Genomic DNA, 20,383 nt, shown 5'->3' on the forward strand with positions numbered 1-20,383 from the left:
GGCAGTCACGTCACCTTCCCGTTTAATTTTCTGTCCATATGAGGCAAAATAGCTTAAGATTAAGAAAAAGCTTTTGGAATTAGCTAGCCCTGGAACAAGCATTTGTTGCACCTCTTACCTTGGAGAGCTGGGCAAATTGTTCAATCTGTCGAAATATTTTTTTTAAAAGTGTACCGTGGGGGCAGTTGGTAGGAGTAATGAGGCATTGTATATACAGCACCTGACCTAGTCATGGCTCATTAAAAGCTGCTCTTCTACATCTCATTGCTGTCGTCTCCAAAACGCTTAAGTCTTTTCACATGTGCTGCTGCTCCATCAAACTCCCAGGTGTTTTGGGGAGGACTGGATGGAGGTCCTAACACCTTCAAGATCTAACCCATCACCTCAGCCTGTTCTTTGGCATCCTGGATGTGTCACATAACCTATTGTCATCTCAGCCCCATGGCATTTGGAGCTGAGATCAGGATAGCTTCTGTATCCTCATCTGAGTAAAGTATGACCAAGTAAGTTCAAGGGCCGCAGCCTGGGGTTTAATCCTGCGACCTCCCTTCTAGACAAGCATCCATTTTTTAATTAGTACTATTTGGCTGTGCTTATTCAATGAGTCACAACCTTGTAACATCTCCAGATTGTTTTATGAAGTCATGTCAGGATGAAGTTCTGGCTACCTACTATTTCTGTATTATCTTCTTTAGGAAACATGCCGTGTGGCTATAGAATATGAAAAAACCATTTCTTTTTTCCATAAAGTTTCTACATATAACATGCTTCCTGCAGAAGTTTGTAATTCACATATTCTAGCACAAATTATAATCAGGTAATATTATTACTTTCTTCAACAGAATAATAGTTTAACATTTTTTTGTGAGAAGATAATTATGTTTTACTCAGTAAAATGAGTTTAAAATTACAAGTTAGAAAAGTTTATCTAGTTGTTTCTATATAGCATGAATCTGGGCTGCTTTGTCAAAAATTTATTTTATTTTTGAATCAGGGTTTCACTCTGTCACCCAGGCTAGTGGCATGATCACAGCTCACTGCAGCCTTGAACTCCTGGGACTGCAGTTGTGCACCACCATGCCTGGCTAATTTTTGTATTTATTTATTTATTTTTGTAGAGACTGGGTACTCTCATGTTGCCCAGGCTGGTCCTGAGCTCCCGGGCTCAAGCGATCCACCCGCCTCTGCCCTTCAAAGTGTTGGGATTACAGGTGTGCGTCAACAAGATTTCTTTAAACCAAGGTTAAGATAAAAAGAAGGCACAGAATTTGGTGTATTTTTGAATAGTCCAAAGTAATTTTTATTCTCTAATTAGTCGCCTCACGACTTTATTTGAATGAATTAATGAGAGGCTAATTAAACCAGCTTTTTAAAAAATATTTTCTTCTCTTTCTCCAGGCAATGGGTCACTTTGGGGCGCTGCAGAACATCTGTGCTTTCCCTGTGCCCCATCACCTTCCCAGCTCCTGAGCTGTAGCCATCTCTGCTGCACCTGCTGTCAGAGGGCAGCTCCTCGGGCTCCTGCTCCTGGGCTGCAGGTGCCACATCTGTGCAGAGGGCTTAGGAGGAGCAGTGAGCCTTCTAACTGCAGCAGTCCTGACGAAGCACTTTGTGAACCCCGCCGGGACATAAGGGCATCAAACTAGAACAAAAACACAGTCTTGACTGTGATTTGGTGATTTTACCACATACAAGGCCCAAAAGACAATCGAAGACAAGAAAAGAAGACAAATCTCTTGCCAGCAGGAGTAAGATTGCACAGGAGTCTGAGTATACATCAGGGCAAGCCAAGAGACAGGGAAAAACAGAGAGAAAAGGTTCCTGCAATTATGAATATGACCTGGAGGGTGCTTTGGAATTAGATTACAACAGTAACAGAGAGTTAATGCCATTTGGAAACAATTTAAGAATTATGTATTTGAAGGAACTCAGTATTATCATGTTATCCAAAATTATCCCAGTTGCTCATAAGACTTGCTAATAACCTGGATTGGGCGTGGAGGGTTGAGGGATCTAACGGAAAACATCTGTTAAAATTGAATATGATAATCATGTCTTGTTTTTATGATCTTGCTCATGAGACAGTCTTGAAGAGAGAACTGAGTGATTATCCAAGTAGATGTGTATTTCTATGCAGAATGTAGGTGTGTCTTGACTTTGCATTCCAACATAAAAATGACTGATCTTTTCCATTAGCACAGTTTGGGTCAGCCTAACTGCCAGCTTTCATGATTGTATTTATTTATTTTCCCTAAGGAGATACTGGCACTTTGTGGGCCTTCCCAGGCTGCTGCAAAATGATGGATGGTTGGGCTCCGTCTAATCCAAATGACACGGGGTGTCAGGAGCATTGGTAATCGTATCTTGCCGACTTCAAAGCCCACTGCTAAAACATCCACAGCACAGAGGTTTGGCAACTTCACATAATCACAGCAAAAGGATTACAACGTGAAAAAACAGGCCCTGAAACAGCTACGAAAAGGGCCCATTCAGAAACCGATTCAGCTAAGATGGTTCAGCTAGCGCCTTTGCACGGTCACCTTGTATTTTCACCTCTTGACTTGCCTTCACCTGGACCAAGGTTGGTAGCATTTGTGATTCAAAGAAAAGATGCCCAGGGAAACTGACTCTAGATTATGGAAATAAACATTGTCTTCAAGGGATAGCCAGCAACATCAGGCTCAGGGCTAGTGAATCCCCAGCCACAGTGCCCAGGTAACTCTGATGTAGCAGGACTAAAGCTGTCTACCTAGTGAGAGCTCCGGAAAGAGAAATCCCGTGGCAAATCTAGACGTTATCCCTTGTTTCTGTAAAGTGAGAAACTGCAGCTATCCATGACGCTTTATTTGCCAGTAATAATACAGTTTGCCTTACGAGCAGTAGCTTGTTCACTGTTCAACAAATGTATTTTAATCATAGCAAGAATTAAGGGTGATTTGTGACCAGGTGCCGAACTAGAATTTCTCAATGACAACCCCAGCTTCATAGGCCTCTTTCCATTCCAGGCATAAATATGGAGGCTCCAATGTGAAACCTGGGGTCCTTCTGTTCCAAAAGGGGCTAGAAATAAAAGACAGGAGAGGAGGCGAGAAGGACATGGAGAGGCTGACGCCATTTGGGTGCCAAACATCCTATTTCCTTGGCTCTCGCTTGCACAAGTTCCTGGACAAAGTAAAATTATAACACAAAATCCACAACATTCAGCACATGTTTTCATTAAGCAACTTTAGTCACTAAAAAAAGTGCAAATGCAGACTCCTGTATAAATCTGATTTGCCATGCTAGGCCAAGCTTATTTTATTACATACATTCTGCATCCTAAGAACTAATAACTTCATATTGTAAACATTAAGCATACAGAGTTAAAATTCAAGGCCACATTATATTGATTGTCTCTTTTGTCGTGTGTCTTTGGCTGGCCGAGATCAACTCGTAGTGTATAAATGCATAAGTTATATAATTATTATATAAAAAGGGGAAAAAAAACATTGACTTGTATACTTCATTCTGACAAACGCACAGCGTTCGCGACTCAAAGGAAAACTGGAGGCCGCCTACCCAAAATGCCTGCGTGATTTCTGATTGTGGCAGCCAAGGCTATCTCTTACCTGACCCTGTGGAGAACAAAGCCCCCACACAATGATGAGGTCCTGAATGTTTCTCTTAAATATCAGACAATTCCAGTTAAAATTTTCATTTGACAAACAAAAAAAGAGATGCACATTTTTGTTTCTGAATTCTACTTCCCCTTTCTCCATTACGCTGTGTCCTTTCTCCTAACACTGGGTTTGGTATAACACTGACTGCATGAACCCTCGAGTCTCCATAACTCATTGTACACAGTCCGCAAATGTCCTGAGTCCAGTCTTCATTGCTTGAGAAGTTTCTTTCCCAGCCCTGGTCTTCTCCTTCTCTGCCTCCTCCTCCTCCTCCTCCTCCTCCTTCACCCCTCTGTCTACAATCACACGCTCACTCTATACACATCCTCAGTCCCACCTTTTAGTTCATAGTCCCGGTAATACTGTAAAGGAGTTGGAAACTTTGGGTCATCTTCACAGTTTGAGAAAGCTGACAGCTGTCCATCAAATGGAATGTATTTGATTTCAACCAAAACAGCACATGCCATGCAGTTGCATATCAATGTCTGTTGATGGGCCACAGTCTCTCTCGTGTCTTTTCTCTTGTTTCTGATATGTTTCTATTTTTAAATACAGGTAGTTTTCCTTAAAATGGCATTATAAACGGTATGTTAGGTCAAAACTGTGTTGTTTTTATTGCTTTAGTTTCTTCCCAGTTTGCATTAGTGGGATTCCAAACTCTACTCTAAAGTTTATACATTTCTTAAGACCACTTTCTTTGGCACTTTGTCCTTAAGACTTCATGCTTCTACATACATTGTCTTTTACAAGGTCAGTCCACAGATGATATGTCCATATTCGTGACATTTTTAGCATCCTCCTCATTTCTGTAGTAAGACTTCAGTATCTCCCTCCCAAGAGTCTTTGGATCTCTTCCCCGGCTTCCTTCCCCAGCCCCAGTAAAGCTTTTTTCATTCCTCTTGAGGCACTTTTGATTCATGTTCTCCGATAGAGTTTGTGGTGATGGCTGGTGAATGCACGCTGATGGCAAAGGCCTCCATCGGGTCTTTAGTAGTAAGTGCCCAGATGAGAAGGCATATGGCTGGTGGGGAGCCTAGTGTTAGGGTATATACCCCCAGTCGGTGAATTCCAGTATGGGTTTGGGGCAGCAAAAAAACTGGAAGATGTCACGGGGAGGGCTGGAGGGTGGGGCGCCACAAAGTTCATCTTCTGTGGGTGGGCGTGATAGGAGCCCATGTACGGGAGGTCTGAGGGGTACTTGTACAGAGATGACTCTGGGGGGTGGGGCTGGAGGGCCTGGGCGATCCCGTGGAAGTCGAACTTGTAGGCGTAGCGCTTCCCGTGGACCTTGGTCATGATGTTCTTGTCATAGTAGTAACGGAGGGCGCGGCTGAGCTTATCGTAGTTCATGTTGGGTTTGCTCTTCCGCTCTCCCCAGCGCCGGGCCACCTCGTCGGGATCCGTCATCTTGAACTCCCCGTTGGTGCCTTCCCAGGTGATGCAGCTGGAGTTGGAGCTGTCCGACAGGAGCTCCAGGAGGAACTGCCAAAGCTGGATCTGGCCACTGCCTAATGAGGTCAGGAGAGGAAGGAAAACTCCAGTGAGCACAGGTTCCAGGGGAAAGAGGCTCTCTGTGATGACAGAAGGAGGTGCTATTGGTGTGCCGCCCACATTCCCTTCACCAGGCCTGTCCGTCCATCCCTCAGCTGCAGGGGTGCGGACTGCTGTCATTCCATGGCCACCCATTTCTCCAGAGAACTGCCCTTGCCTGGACAGAGCCGCCGCCTCACCCACCCCCAGGTATCCCACAGCTGGGTGGACTGAACAGGGTATCATGGGCCGGCCCCCTTGCCTTAAGGAAAGATCAACTCCATGACGCTATTCAGGCTTCAGAGCTCCCGTGGGATTGGGCTGAAACAGCCTCCAGCTGCAAGGAGGCTTGGAGGAGGCCAGAAACTTCCTTAGCGCTGCCCCTGCAGCACTTCCCATTCTCTCTCTCCTGAGAACATGCCGTTAATCAGTCACCTGCACAAGCAGGCTTACCCCAAGCTCTGCATCAAGGGAACCCGACCTAGGACGATGATCTAACAGATTCAAGACCTAGATGGAATGCAGGGAATTCATATGGGGCAAAGTTCAGGCTGGTTCCATCCATTTCTGACTTCCTTAAAAGAACAGCCAGATCGACCTCGTGTTTAGGGGATGAAAGAGCTATATATTTTTTTTTCCTATTTTGTGAAGCACAAAGTACTGTTACGTGGATGGCAATAATGACTTAATGCCATTTATATTGGCTAGGTCAAGTAAGATAATAAAAGTTAGATTTAGGAAATGAACTTCTAAAAGTTTATGGAAAAAAATCGAGAATGGAAGTAAACACCATTATTTCTAACATAACATTTTGCTGGCGCTCAGAAAGCAATTCTGTCAAAACTTTTCCTAGAACAGAATTAACCCTCTCAAAATGAGGAAGTTTAGAAAAAAAAAAAAAAAAGCTGGCTCTTTTTCAAACCAGATCACCCAGTTCCAGTATTTGGGCAAGTGCATCGTAACGGAAACCAATGCGTTGCCTGTGCCCTGCAATGCCAATTGTGTTAAGCGGCATTTCCAGAAGAAAAACCCCAACAATGAGTGACTGCAAGTCCCCTTGGGAAGCTGAATGAGACTCTTCCTTTGTCAAAGAGATCACATTTAGCTGGGTGGACAAAGTCAGAATTTTCTTGATTTCATTGAGAGCATATAGATACGGCTTTATTTTATGAAATTCAAAGAAAAATCTAGGCACATCATTCTAGCTGCTATGTTACAATACTTGGAGATAATTTATGGCTCCCTAGAAGACAGCAGCATGTAAATATTGACAGCAGTATCAGTACCAAGAGAAGCTAAGCTGTGCTGAACATATTTCAGAAGTTTAAGAATGGATGGGAGGTGGGTCTTTCCTCCCAAATTCCAGTTATAGCACTGCCTTAGACTTATTACCAAAAGATTACCTTTTATTATATTGTAAGTAATATCAATCGATGTGATAAAATGATTAAAGTAACTTTAACTGACATCTACTCAGGCAATTAATATAATGTAAAAATCAATTTTAAGTTCATTTTCTTCTAAATCCTCGCTAGCCTCCTGTATATACCACCCAACTCATAAATACTTCTTTTCATGTTGGCTACATGGAAATGGATATTTTTGTGAATTTATCCATACAATAGCACTGTGAGAAAGGTAAGCTTTTTCTGAATCTATTCTGGAAAGTGCTCATTTTCAGTCTAGCAACACATTTGAAATGTATTAACAGCTTGTAGCTTATTGCAGTGGAAGCCTTTGCTTTTTCAGAACCACACATACAAACTGTTCCCAATCAAGTTTTGTTGCCTCCAACATTTTATTAATATGTGTTTAGAAAATACAAAGAATGGTATGAGAAAGCCATATGGTCTTAGTATATATATTGTAACCAAAAAATTACAACTTGAAAAAAATTCCATATATGACCTGGGAATAGGAAAAGGCATGGATTTTTTAACAGTCTAACAGATGCTTCCATATAAACACATACGGTTGTTTGAAAATAAATATTCAGCGTCAACTTTCTCCCCCAGAGAAAGCAACGCCACAGACCTGCCGAAATCACACTTGGAATCTACTCAAACCTTGGCATTGCCCCTTAGCAATTTGTCCCTCACCCACTTCTCTTATAAACGTGTGTAGGACAGAATCAGTGGACAAAAGTGATCTCATGTCTCTCCTATTTCTGAAGAGTTAGAAAGCAGGGGACCTAAATTTGTGGCAGAAAACTCTATGCCCAAAGGATGGATGAGCTAATTTCTCACTTGACTATTTTACCCATTAGCCATGAAGACACAGGGCTCAGGACTGTGAGAATTTCAAGGGAGGGTCTATAGAAATAAGAGATCTGTCAGCAAAATTCATCAGCTTTCAAACCTCGAAAGAAACCTGGAAACGCAAAATCAATGAATGTTTAAGTAAATGGTTGAAAGAGTAACATTATGTCAAACTCATTAATTGTTGAATTTAATATTTGTAACAAAACTCACTGCATTTTGCAGTGTGTAGAACAAAATTTCTCACTGCAAGAATTCTCAAAAATGAACAATGGTTGTTAAAAAATTGTCAATGGCAAATGAGTTATTCTCAGTCATAAAATTTTAAAAGCAATTTTTAAATTCTTATTTTACTTCCAAAACAATAATATTTAATGTGTGATGAGGTGCATTTTAGAATATAGAATAGAGATTTCAAAACAAGAATGCTTAGGATTTAGGAAAGCCTAAAAGTGGCTTGGGTCACTCATGGGCCAAACCAGGATTTACAAAGAGAAGCTCTTGAAAGACAAGAGCCTTCACTGAGTAGCATCACCACCTCTCCCTTAGGACTCATCTTTCTTGGGTAAACCCTTCAGATCTATTTTTTTTTTTACTCTATCTTAATAACATCCTTGCAATGTCAGTAAGGAAGAACTAGTTTTTTCTTAGGGTAATTACCAAAATAAAACAGATTTGGGGGTAAAAAACAGTGGCAAGCAGCATTGCCCACCTACAGAGAACCCTGTGGGTGAAAGGGAGTGGCTGTGGCTTTTAAGAAGACAGAAGGCACTCCTTTAATTTTACAGAGGAAAGTAATCTCCTAATACTGTTAAAAGAAAGGGAGAGAAACAGGGTAGCAAAGGGGTACAGACTGAGCAAAAAAGGGCAAAAAAAAACACAAAACCTAAACGGTTTACAAACCACAGAGCAAAGCAGAGAGCTGCAGAGTGACTCAGCAGCTGTGAGTCTGGTGGAAACAGTGTCCTGGTGCAAAGCCCTGCAGCCGCCAGCTGATGAACAAGGGCAGTAAATACAGCCATGAGGGGCCCTGCCAGTATCAGGGTGGCAGTGGTTTGGGGCCACTTTCTCTAGAAGCCAGGGGTGGTGCAGAAGATCCACATGCATGGCCTGGACCCTCTGCAAGGCAGCAGGTGTGTCCTGAATGGAAGTCTCTGCCCTGAGGCCCAGTGAGAGGCTCAGGTACCACTTACTGGAGGGGCAGGAAAGCATGATGGTAGGCAGCACCAACTTTGGAGTTGCCACTGCCTCAGTTGAATCCTGCCTCTGCCCTTTGTGGGACGTTTGACAACTCTCCCAGCTCTCTCTGCCTCAGTATCCTCATCTGTAAAGTGGGGATGATGGTAATAGTACTATCTTGCAAGATCATGGTAAGGATGAACTCAGTACATGAATGGTCTTGTCATCATTTATTTGGGCTGAAAATCAGAGTTTAAGGAAAGATAACACTCCTCTCCTATAGCCAGGAAATGCCTAAAGAAAGAAATACTGTTAAATTGGCCTATTGAACCATGAAGAAGCTTGAAACGGTGCTATTCTCGGGCTGACTGACATTCTCTGAAAGCTTACTGTGTGCTATGTGCCATTCTAAACGCTTTACAAGTGTTGGTTTATTTAATCCCCACAGGAATCATGTGATTAGTCCATTGGAGAAGTGAGGAAATTGGAACTTACAGAGGTAGACTGACTTATTTTGCTCAGCATCAGGAAGGGTTGAAATCCAGACTCTAGGCTGCCATGCTTAATCACTGCGCAAACTTGCTTTCAGGCCTGGTTTATGCACACCTCTGTAGCCACCTCAGGTCCCTTCCATGTTGTCCCCTCCCTGGGGGGCTCCCACTGGAAGACCGCACACTCCCACCTCCTAACAAATGGCAAAACATCCCTAGCCTGGTCTGTCGTTCTGCAAGAGGCAGGATGTATTTTCATGTGCACCATTGAAGAGTATCCAGTTAGCATCAAGGAAGCCTCTGAACATAACCCAACAAAGCTCTTTCATCAGGGGAACCATGTTAGATAGATTCTGGGCTGCTCTGATGGGATGTAAAGGAGAGCTGTGTTGCTTATAACCGATCCATGATACCAGAATGCAGGGACACACTGTTCTCAGCAGGAGAAGTGATGTCCAAAGCACACATCAAATGAATATTTGGGATAGAGATGTTGGGATGCTGACATCATCCTGTGCATTCATACTATATGATGCAATCTTTCCACTTAAAATGATGAAAAGGAATTTGTATTGTATGAAGAGCAAAGACAGCAATTTTTAAGTGATGAAGGATTTATTTATCAGAGAATAGAAAAATAGAATCAAACAGGAAGAAGCATTCTCATTAATACAAAGATAAAAGACATTCTGGTTTCAGGGGAAGAGTTCACATGGGTAAAACAGACACAAACCTAAAGATAGATGGAGAGAAAGTCAAATTCATCAGAAACTAAATGAAATAAATCTTTCTCTTACAGTCACTTGGCTGCAAATCAAAGGTGGGATGTTGCCATTTTCTCCAGGCCCATTAAGAATAGTCTTAATGGTATGAAGCACAGTCCTGTTTCCCCAGGCCTGTGATGAGTTTCTGGTCTCCTTGCTCTGAGCTCAGGTCCCTCTATCTATAAAGGGCATCCCCAGGCTGCTGGGCCCAGGGCATATGCAGTGTTCCCTTGTGAAAGCTGGCACTCTTCTTAGGAGCAAGTGACTCTGGCCCTATTCTACAAACAAGCCAAGCAGTACCTTTGGGCTGTGACAACGTGGTCATGGACATATATGTTTCATTTGGCCAATGTGTGAGTGCAAAGGCCAGTTTGGTCTTCTTTGGTGCAGCTTGACTCTTTCCTCCTCTTCCTTCCTGACCTCAGATTCATCGCCTGCACCTAAGCAGTTATGACTCTGAAAGGAAATCCTTGCTTTCTATTCTCACAGTCCGCATTTTGTAAGACCTCCTCTTCCCTTCATACTTAGTCAGTGGCAGAGTAGGGCAAGAAAACAAGAGTAGACTTTGGAGACAGTCAGGTTTCAAATCTGACCTCCCTTATCATTGGCTGTGTGACACAGGAAAAGTTACTTAACTTCTCTGGACTTCTAATTCCTCTTCTGTAGGATGGAGATAGTAACCTCCCAGGGCTGTCATGAGGCACAGAAGGGACCACAGACATTCTATGGGGGGCGTTCTGTGGGGTGGGAGCTGTTTGATTGTTATTTCACATGATTGTATTAACATTCCCAGAGTGTTTCAGCTTCCGTCATTTTCTTTTTTCTAATCTATCCTGAACATTGCTGCCAGATCAGTCTTCCTGAAGCATGACTGATAATAATCATCTCAAAACATAGTCATTATTTGTATTTGAATGGTTATATGGCAGAGTTGCAAATGAAAAGCTGAGCAGAAGGCTGAGAAGAGACCACAGCCTCAGGAGCCTGGGCTACTAGATGAAAGCCAGCATGAGCAAAAAGGGCCGGGACTCCGTGTTTGGGACAATGTTGTAACTACCTGTGTCCATCTCTCCATGAACCGAAAGCTCCCTGAGCTAAAGGACTATATCTCATTATCCTTGGCATTCATGTATGCAACAAATAATTATTGAGCACCTAGTCTAGGCCCCAGGCTAACTGTTTTCTTTAGATTTTTAGCTGGGTAAAAAAAAAATTCATTGAATTCATTAACATTAACCAAAATTTAACATCAAAAATACAGATGTTCAATAATGATAACATTTCATGTTTTCAATGTGTAGATTCTCTTGCAGGGATGTACACTGATTAAATCTGAATTATTCCATTTTGAACCTTATTTTGGCCTCAACGTTTAGGAAATATACATTCCATCTTGTGCTTGCAACATGCCTGTAACATCTTGGCATTTGAATTTGCAGTTGGGAATATGCAGCATAGGTTACGAATTTCTGAAGTTGGTGCCAGCACAGCTGGTTCTGATCTGAATACAAACAAATAAAACTATGTGGTTGGCACTGAAACACTAGGACAGGTGACAAACCTTGGCAAGGCACTGGTTACAAATGGGCTAATTAAGAATCTGCACTTTCTTCTAGCATTGAAGTTCAGAAACAGACCATCGAAGATGAGCCTGAATCTGAAGTCTTGTGGTTGTATTAAGGCTCTCTTTTAAAAAATACTAGTTATTTTATCTGCTTGTCTAATGGGTTGAATTGTGTCCCCTCAATTCCCTATGTCGAAATCTTAACCCGTAGTATCTGAGAATGTGACCTTTTTTTGGAGATAAGATCCTAAATGAGGTAATCAAGTTATAGTAAGGTTATGGGGTGGGTATTCCAACCTGACCAATGTCCTTATGCAAAAGAGACATTTGGACACAGAGACTGACACACACAGAGAGATGATGATGAGAAGAGACACGAGGAGATGATGGCTATCTGTAAGCCAGGAGAGCCCCCAGGACAGATCCCTCCCTCACAGCCCTGAGAAGGAACGAATCCTGCCACCATGACACTCTGATTTCAGACTTCTAGCCTTCAGAACTGCGAGACAATAAATTGTTGTTGTGTAAGCCACCTAATCTGTGGTACTTTGTTACAGCAGCCCTAGAAAACTATTACAGCTTGGATTAGGTTATAATGTTCTTTGTTGAAGCTGAAATCTTAATTTATAACCCAACCCATTTTTCCATTAAGGCAAATAATTCAGTGAGACCTAAAACTAAAATCTGTTCAGTCGAAGGAATTTCTCACCAATACCAATTTAATTTTCAAAATAACCACTGCTAAAAAGTAATTTTGTAAGAAGAAAATCATCAGCAGTTTCTCACCTGGATTTGCAAGGCGGCTACTTGTTGGTCCAAGAATCTGATAAGGATCTACAGCAAAAAGAAACAAAGTCAAATCCTAGACGTAGTTGTAACATAGTATGATGTGACTTCAGACATAATGGCTGACTCCATTGTTTTTTCAGATTTCAGAGCTGAAAATGTCCCCCAACTCCAAATCAACTGCCTCCACCTCCTCTATGAGAGAAGATGTCACACGGCATCTCAGATGTCTTATTAGGGTACTCCTAATTGGTGGCAGGGCTTGGATTCAACCCCAGGATCCTGACACGTAGCTCAGGGCTCACACCAACCAATGATATAAAGAGGGCAAACATGTGCCAAGCCCCATCAGTCCAGGGTCGTGCAGGCTGTGTTGTTCAGTCATGGAAAGTAAAATTAAAAAAAATTAATGGATCACAGAGAAGCAGCCTGTGTGCAAGTAGAACTTTTTTCCCTATTTATTGCATAGATGAGGACGTGTTTTAGCACCATCTCAAGTCACCTCGCATGAGTAGGCTGATGACTTGGGCCCTATCTTATGTATGGAGCAGTCGAAAAGAGGCAAAAAATTCATGTTAATTTCCATTAAAAAGTGAAGCATTTTAGAAATGTGCTGCTGAGCCTGAATCTTCTCTTCTGGTTATCCAGATGGCCCCTGAAACATACCTAACTGAGGACGCTGGTCTTCAGTTTTGGGCACTGTGGAAGGAGATGGTTGAGCAGCTGAAAATCCAGAAATACAAAAGGCAATTAGCTATAACAGATTTGGTCACTAGTCTTTGATGTTGTTGTATAATCATTCTATCAGTTAATTTAGTTATTAACATAACAGTCTAACTCAGAAGCATCTTACGGTAAGGAAAAATTTTCCTTTCTGATGAAATCAAATGTAAACACTGTAACAAAAAAAGAGGACATTTCCAATTATTTAAAAAATGGATACCTCCCACTTTTTCCAAAAGTTAAAAAAAAAAAAAAGAATTTGGAATGGCTTACCAAATAGATTACAATAAATCATAGTCTAAGATAAATACATAAAGGGAAACCACCAGTCAAATAAAGTAAAGCCAGAGATACTTTTAAGCATGGCCAAGATTCATGAAATTACCGATATTTTAATGTGTACTCAAACATCCCATGAAACATGCATTTGGGAAGGTTGAAATACACTACATCATTCCTTTATTTTTGTTATGAAAGTCCTGATGACCCAAATGGAGAAAGAATCACTGCAGTTAAAGATCAATTGTACTCTGTTGTCAATGGAACAAACCCATCACATGTTGTGAAATCACAGATTAACCACAGAAATTATTATATACTCCATCAACAGTCATCCACTGCCTGTGACATGAAACTCAGGGTCATGGGAGCCAACACTGTACCTTTCGACTGGGGCGTGGGGTGGCCGTGACCAGTCCAGGCTGATCTCCTGGGGGGCTCATATGGTAAATCTGTAAAGACAAATAAATTGACTAAAAGATCAATCATGTAATTTTTATAAGAGATGTTTTGGTTTTTTATTTGATTTTGCATTTATTAGAATCAATTTTGTGCAAAAAATCTGGTAATCCAAAGAAATATCCCACTAGATTTGAGTTTTATCTACAAATTAAAATTTCATATATTATAGTGGTCTAAAATTCTCACCCGTTTGTCTGAAAACTTCCATTGACAGATTCTCCCAGAGCTTTCCAACTCTTCTAATTTCCTACAATCATAAGTCAAGACCCTAATAAAAGTTTCTTACAATCTAGTTCATCCTGCTTCCACTGGGACTGATTTACATCCATCTCTTTATTATCTTCATGACTCATCCAAAACAGAGTCTACAACTTGGATGAACCAGCCCATTTTTGTTTGAGGTCTGCCCCTAAATCAATCAAATGACATTCAACTTCTTTTTCTTCTTGCATCTCCTAGGAAATGATCGCTGCCTTATCTTTTTATTTGCCAGCTGCCTCTCTTAGCCAACTCTCATTTTCCCTTTATAATCTCATCAATTTATATTAAATCAGTCTTATCTGATCTAGTGATTTTCGTAGGCAAATGTCTCCCATTTCTAATGTTCTAAATAAATTTAGAATTTCTCTAAAATGACCTGCATGAAATGACTTACAGGACTGAAATAGTATTGTTCCCACAGCACATTAATGATGAACTTCTGAGCTTAAGTATATGCCAAACATTTCTTTGTATCTATAAAGTAGTATCACTTGTCCTATAAACCTTCATTTACTTTTCATATGCAAATTTAATAACTACACTTCTGCATCCTCAGTGTGAGTTCTATTAATGATTATCAAAGCTCTACGTCATTTCAAGTTTGTTTCAAAAATATATTACAGAAACCTTATTATAATACTCTTGCTAAGAGTGCATATCTAAAGCTATTTCTACATGTAATCTTATTACATAACTGTTTCAAAATTATGTCTTCTTGGATTGCTTGGCCTCAGTTCAATGTCATGTGTCATTCTGGGCCAAGTGAAGGCCATGGCCAAATATCTCAGCAGGTACTTTGCTACCAGACACCAGGAGATGTGTACAAAATTTCACTTGGAGGGTAGGACAATGCAATTGTTTTTAAGCTTCTCTTTAAACAAGTATTTTAATTTTGTTTAAAACCAGCAATTTGATGGGTCAATCTTCAAAGAGCATGACTGTGTTGCAGAAGATGTGTCTCTTCCTATTTTCATATCCCAAAGAGAATAGAAATGATATGCAACGTGGAAGTCAACACAGAGTCTCCTTAATGTCTTTGGTCTGTTTGGCTGCAAGCATCTTTGCTACTAGTGTGGCCTGTGAAATCCTACCCTTCAGAGCTTTGGAGAATTAGATAATTTTTCTTTTTAAACTGCTGTTACTCCTCTGTCTCAGCTGGCATTTTTGCATTTTTGGACCTAAATCTTTTCCCACCCAGCTCCTTAGATTTTCACATTTCTGGTGTTGGGGTTACACATAGGAATTAAATCTGCAGCCCCTAACAATTTACAACTGAGCTTCAACTTCAGTCTCTGGGAACACTCTGCACATGGGTTCTCAGTCAGTTGCATTTTGTCTAAAAAAAAACTGGATAGCCAGAGTTTCAATTTGCGAATTGTCTCAGAAAGAAAAATCTACTCGCAAGGCAATCCTAACCACATCTAACCTAATTTAGGAGCAGAAAAGCACATTAACTAAGGCCTTCTATTTACCAAATGAAAAAAAGCAAGATAATACAGAAATATAGAAATATGTCCTAGACCTCTGTTTCTCAAAGAGTGGTCTGTGGACCAGCAACATCAACAATACCTGGGAGCTTTCCAGAAATGCAGAATCTTACCCCAGACCTACTGCATCAGAATCAGCATTTTTTTTTTTTTTTTTTTTTTTGAGATGGAGCCTTGCTCTGTCCCCCAGGCTGGAGTGCAGTGGCGTGATCTCGGCTCACTGCAAGCCCCGCCTCCTGGGTTCACGCCATTCTCCTGCCTCAGCCTCCCGAGTAGCTGGGACTACAGGCGCCTGCCACCATGCCCAGCTAATTTTTTGTATTTTTAGTAGAGATGGGGTCTCACGGTGTTAGCCAGGATGGTCTCGATCTCCTGACCTCGTGATCCGCCCGCCTCAGCCTCCTAAAATGCTGGGATTACAGGCGTGAGCCACCGCGCCTGGCCTCAGAATCAGCATTTTGACAAGATCCTGGGTGACTCTGGTGCACACTGAAGTCTGAGAAAGCCTGCTCTAGACCATTGCTCTTTTCAGGAACTCTGTTCCTGCAGATGATTTCAGAAATGCTATCTAGAGTGTGCAAAGACAAACTAAAAAATGGTTGAAAGAGTTCTAGATGGATTGCTTTTACCCATGGCATAAGTATGCTAATGGAACGAATAGACAGCATCAGTAGGTTAGTCAGACACTACCTTAAACAGAAAATTATTGCTCATGAAATGTGACTTGGAAAAAAAATAAATGCCAAACTACTACTCCCAAAATATTTTGAAACTCTTTATTCACAAAATCCTTCTTAGGTGTATAACGATATCCCATCCTCCCTTGAAAATAAGTCGAAACTTAACACTAAACAGAGCCTACTTTTCAGCCAAGTATTTGAGACATTTATATGAACAATGATTAACATGTTCATAAACATATTGCGTGGAAGATAAGCGGGCTTTTGTTTTCTTCCATGACATTCTGGTCCAATGCTTCCTTATCGGCTACCGATCACATGCTGTGGGCACTAAGTGTTCCCTGTGGGATGTGACATTGGGAAACATTCAACTCAGGCTCACTGAGATGGGGGACAGCCAGGGGTGACTGCTTCAGCAGCTACACCATCTCAAAACCTTAGTAGTTCTGCTCTTGACTGCTTGAAAAATAACTCCTCCATGTATTTTTGCTATCTGTCCTTTATTGATAATAGAGCATTGAACTTCCAATAAGAATACATTTTACATTTAATTTTTGCTGATCATTTCAACACCCTCTCCATTTCTCTTTAACTTTGATCTTCAAGGTAATGAACTCATATGCTTGGCAGAAGTGCCCATGTAAGGGAAGGCTGCTTTCTGGCACTGGTTCTGCTGTTTTATCTGTAAAAGACTGTGTTTCAAAACTGAGCTTTATAAAAGTCATTGCATAGGCAGCTCGGGTGAACACAGATGTACATTACATCACAAAAGTATAAAAAAACAGCATGAAGCTACAAATAGGGACTCGGCTAGTGCTGACCGCTACACACCAGCAACTGTGTTGATTTCCTGGGAGCTGGGATCAGCTTCTCATTCTGAATGAGACTCCTCCTCCACCACACCCCTTTGAAGACATCAATAAATTAATACAACATTCTGGCTACCCTTTCCTGGAGGGCTAAGTTCAGCCAAGTTTTACATTCTCCCTTCATCAAACTCACTGAGGAGGAACCCTCTAGCTCTTGCCCCACACCCCCCACACCGCCACCCCGCTGCCTACCCGCTTTATTTTTTAAAGCGCAAGAATGTGGATGATGGAAGAGCTCATCTTCATTCTGCAGGATCCACATCATATCTGCAAAGCAACTCTGGAGGTTCCCTGGCTGGGCTGGATGGGAAAAGATGAGATTTGCCTGCTCTTGAAATTAGATGCTAATGGGGAACACAAATTAGGAAGAGCAAGAGCTGCTGCTGAGAACCAATCTATCAATGTCTGTGAAATGAAAAAACAAGTTTGAGTCAACCTTAACATAATTAAGTTGCTCTCTATTTTCCTCCAGATCTTCTTAACATTCTATATCAAAGGCATGGAGTTTTGGAAACATTTTGCATTCCCTTCTTGCCTAGGTTTGCAGATCCCTGTGGTTATATAAGAACTAAGGGGAAGCAAAGAATGCAGTTTTAGCCATTTGCTAAGATACAGGCTTTACGTAACACCTAACTGAGAAGTGCTATGCAGTAGTTGCATTGTCTCACGCGCCTAGCTGTGCTGAAAAGCACTAGGCTGTGAGCTCCAGTGGAGGAATAATTTAAGATTCCAAGAAACCCCTGAAGAGCAGCAGCTTCAAAGTAGAAGCGAAGGCTGCATTTGCAGGCTTAACTCTCTAATCTCTTTTGATAACACCCCAGAGGCATATCATAATATATGGGTTGTCATGGGGATAGAAGAGGAAAGGATGGGGTTGCAGAACATCATCCTTGGGATAGAACTGAGCTTTTGCATGACCTGCTCCTAAGAGGACAGGCAGGGTGGCGCGCTATGTAGTTAATAGGGGCTTGCAAGGTTCTGTGGATATGTGTTTGCCACTTTTTTCCCCTGAGACCTCAAAGGGCTATGGCTCCAAAAGAAGTGGAATCAGCAAAAAAGAAGGGTGTTTGTAGAGGAGGTACAGAAAGGGATTCTGGTCGTAGTAACTGCAACAACGTGAGAAACACGTGAAACATCATAAAATAAAGTATAATAAAATATATATATATATTAAAAAATCATAAAACCACAGAATGTAAAATGATATGCCTATGGGTTGATACTTTATGAGAGTAGAGAAGACCGTCTCAATGCTAATTCAACAAAGGGGTCGTGAAAGAAGGTAAATCTTGAATCAGCAAAATGTGGGAAAATACTAGGTATGGGCATGCAAGGAAAAGGGATGAGGTTTGGACAAATGGCAGGTGGTGGTGGTGGCAGGGCATGTTCACATGTGGTCCCCTGTGAGGTCAGTGAACAGCCTCCGCCAATTGTGCAGGGAGACTGAACTGACATAGCAGCGGTGAGACTGAGCTGACAGGGAAGCAGTCAGGGGGCTCTGGAATAAATGATCCACTTGGGAAGGTGGGCCATGAACAGAAGAAAAGGTAGATTGGGAGCCGGGCATGGTGGTTCACGCCTGTAATCCCAGCACTTTGGGAGGTAGAGGTGGGCGGATTACGAGGTCAAGAGATAAGACCATCCTGGCCAAGATGGTGAAACCCCGTCTCTACTAAAAATACAAAAATTAGCTGGGCATGGTGGCATGCGCCTGTAGCCCCAGCTACTCAGGAGGCTGAGACAGAAGAATCGCTTGAACTCAGGAGGCAGAGGCTGTGGTGAGCCAAGATTGCACCACTGCACTTCAGCCTGGCAACAGAGTGAGACTCCATCTCAAAAAAAAAAAGAAAGAAAGAAAAGAAGAGAAGAGAACATAAAAGAAAAGAAAAAAAAGAAAAAAAAAGGTAGGTTGGGGCAGTAACCCAGGGATGGGTGACTCACAGTGGGAAGGGAAGGAGGGAAGGGTGGTGAGGAAGTGCTGGGAAGGTGGATGCAGCAGGACAACACACATGTGTAGAAGAAGTCTCTGCAGAAAGGGTGCAGAGTGCTGTCTAATCTAACCAGTAAACCCTGAACATCACTGTCTCCTCTATCAGGGACTCTATAATGAAACGGCCACCATGCAGAGAAGAGACAGATTCTGGTCTAAGTAGAGTTGTTACCTAGGAGCCTGGCTTGCTTCATGGTCAGCACAATAACACTGACCAGAGTTTGGTTCCCTCGGATGTGGGATTAGACAAAGGGTATGGAAATGAAGATCACGGCACAGCAAACCGAGAGTGGAGGAGACAGGGATTTGGGTCTGTATCCCCAAGGACCTTCAAAGAAACAGTCAACAATCACCTTTCTGAAAGTAGTCAGGTACCCACTGACCACAGGGATATCGTCAGATTCCCAGTGACCTCCCTCTGGGACTCGTGCAGCTCTGAAAGTTAGTGATGCAAAAGCTCTTCCCCCTCAGCCATCACGACGTTCATTCTCCAGTTGCAGGTTCACAGCTTTTATCTCCACAGGACCAGTCCTTTAAGATTGATCGCTTAGCAATGGATGACCCGAGGTGTATAACTAGTTCTTATCTCCAAGGTCAAGTCCCTGAATAGGGCCTACAGTAAACAGTCCTCTGGCTTGTTCAGTCTGCTTTAAATTCTTTACAGGTCAGATACCAATATTTGTACTGGTTCTCATAATCACAGTAGCAGTGGTCAAAACAGGTTATTTCAGGTACAAACTGAGTCGCAAAAACATACTTGACTAGTAGTGGAGCTGTGGAAGTGTGCTCTTTCCCAGGTCACGCTCAAATCATGGGCCCATGGAAGAGCACCACCAGAGTGGCATGGGAGGTGTCTGAGTTTGCCACCCTTGCCTTCCCTGAGTTGGGCAGAGAGGGAGTCCCAACCAACATCCTCACAGTCACCCTCTTCTCCATCCACCTGGATAGGCCATACCATCCAAATCCACCATATCCTAAAATGTGAAAACAAAGCAGCTACAGGACCCACTGTCTTAACCAGGTAGCATCAGTCAGCTGGCTTGTCTGACAGAGAGATTGTGCCAATGAATTTGGCCAGTGTTGTGATCTTTTAACACAGTTTATAACACTAGCTCACAACCCCTGGCTTTGCAACTCAGTCAGAGGCACCTATGAGATGTCTTAACATAAACAAACAAATACAAAATTAAAAAGTAAAAAATTTTTTAAAACCCCAGCCAAATGTTTTAGAAATAGCTTTTATTTTTTAAGTATATATGGAAATATTTTTTAAATGCTCACAGAATTACAAACTCTCTAGAACTTGAGTCAAACATGAATTTCTATTTTCCACTTGCAATACACGTGGTGGATTTCTTTAGGACCAGTCTTGTAGACTCTAGGAACTGGGTCTTGCCCATG

At 41.9% G+C, this 20,383-nt stretch overlaps 1 protein-coding gene across 7 annotated transcripts in view; it reads right to left on the bottom strand.

The window, feature by feature from the left end:
• Positions 1-3,208: 3,208 nt before the first annotated feature.
• Positions 3,209-20,383, bottom strand: part of ERG (ETS transcription factor ERG) — a 285,239-nt gene continuing 268,064 nt past the window's right edge. For all 7 annotated transcript variants that reach the window (XM_003263934.3, XM_003263932.3, XM_003263935.4 and 4 more), the window contains 4 exons: positions 13,617-13,685; positions 12,898-12,954; positions 12,232-12,279; positions 3,209-5,167 (listed from right to left, as the gene is read on the bottom strand). In XM_003263934.3, coding sequence (XP_003263982.2) covers positions 4,647-5,167; positions 12,232-12,279; positions 12,898-12,954; positions 13,617-13,685 — 695 coding nt within the window. In that variant the 3' untranslated portion in view covers positions 3,209-4,646. The remainder of the gene's footprint in view (positions 5,168-12,231; positions 12,280-12,897; positions 12,955-13,616; positions 13,686-20,383) is intronic.

Source organism: Nomascus leucogenys, chromosome 25, assembly GCF_006542625.1.
Source record: "Nomascus leucogenys isolate Asia chromosome 25, Asia_NLE_v1, whole genome shotgun sequence".
Classification (NCBI taxonomy): Eukaryota; Metazoa; Chordata; class Mammalia; order Primates; family Hylobatidae; genus Nomascus; species Nomascus leucogenys.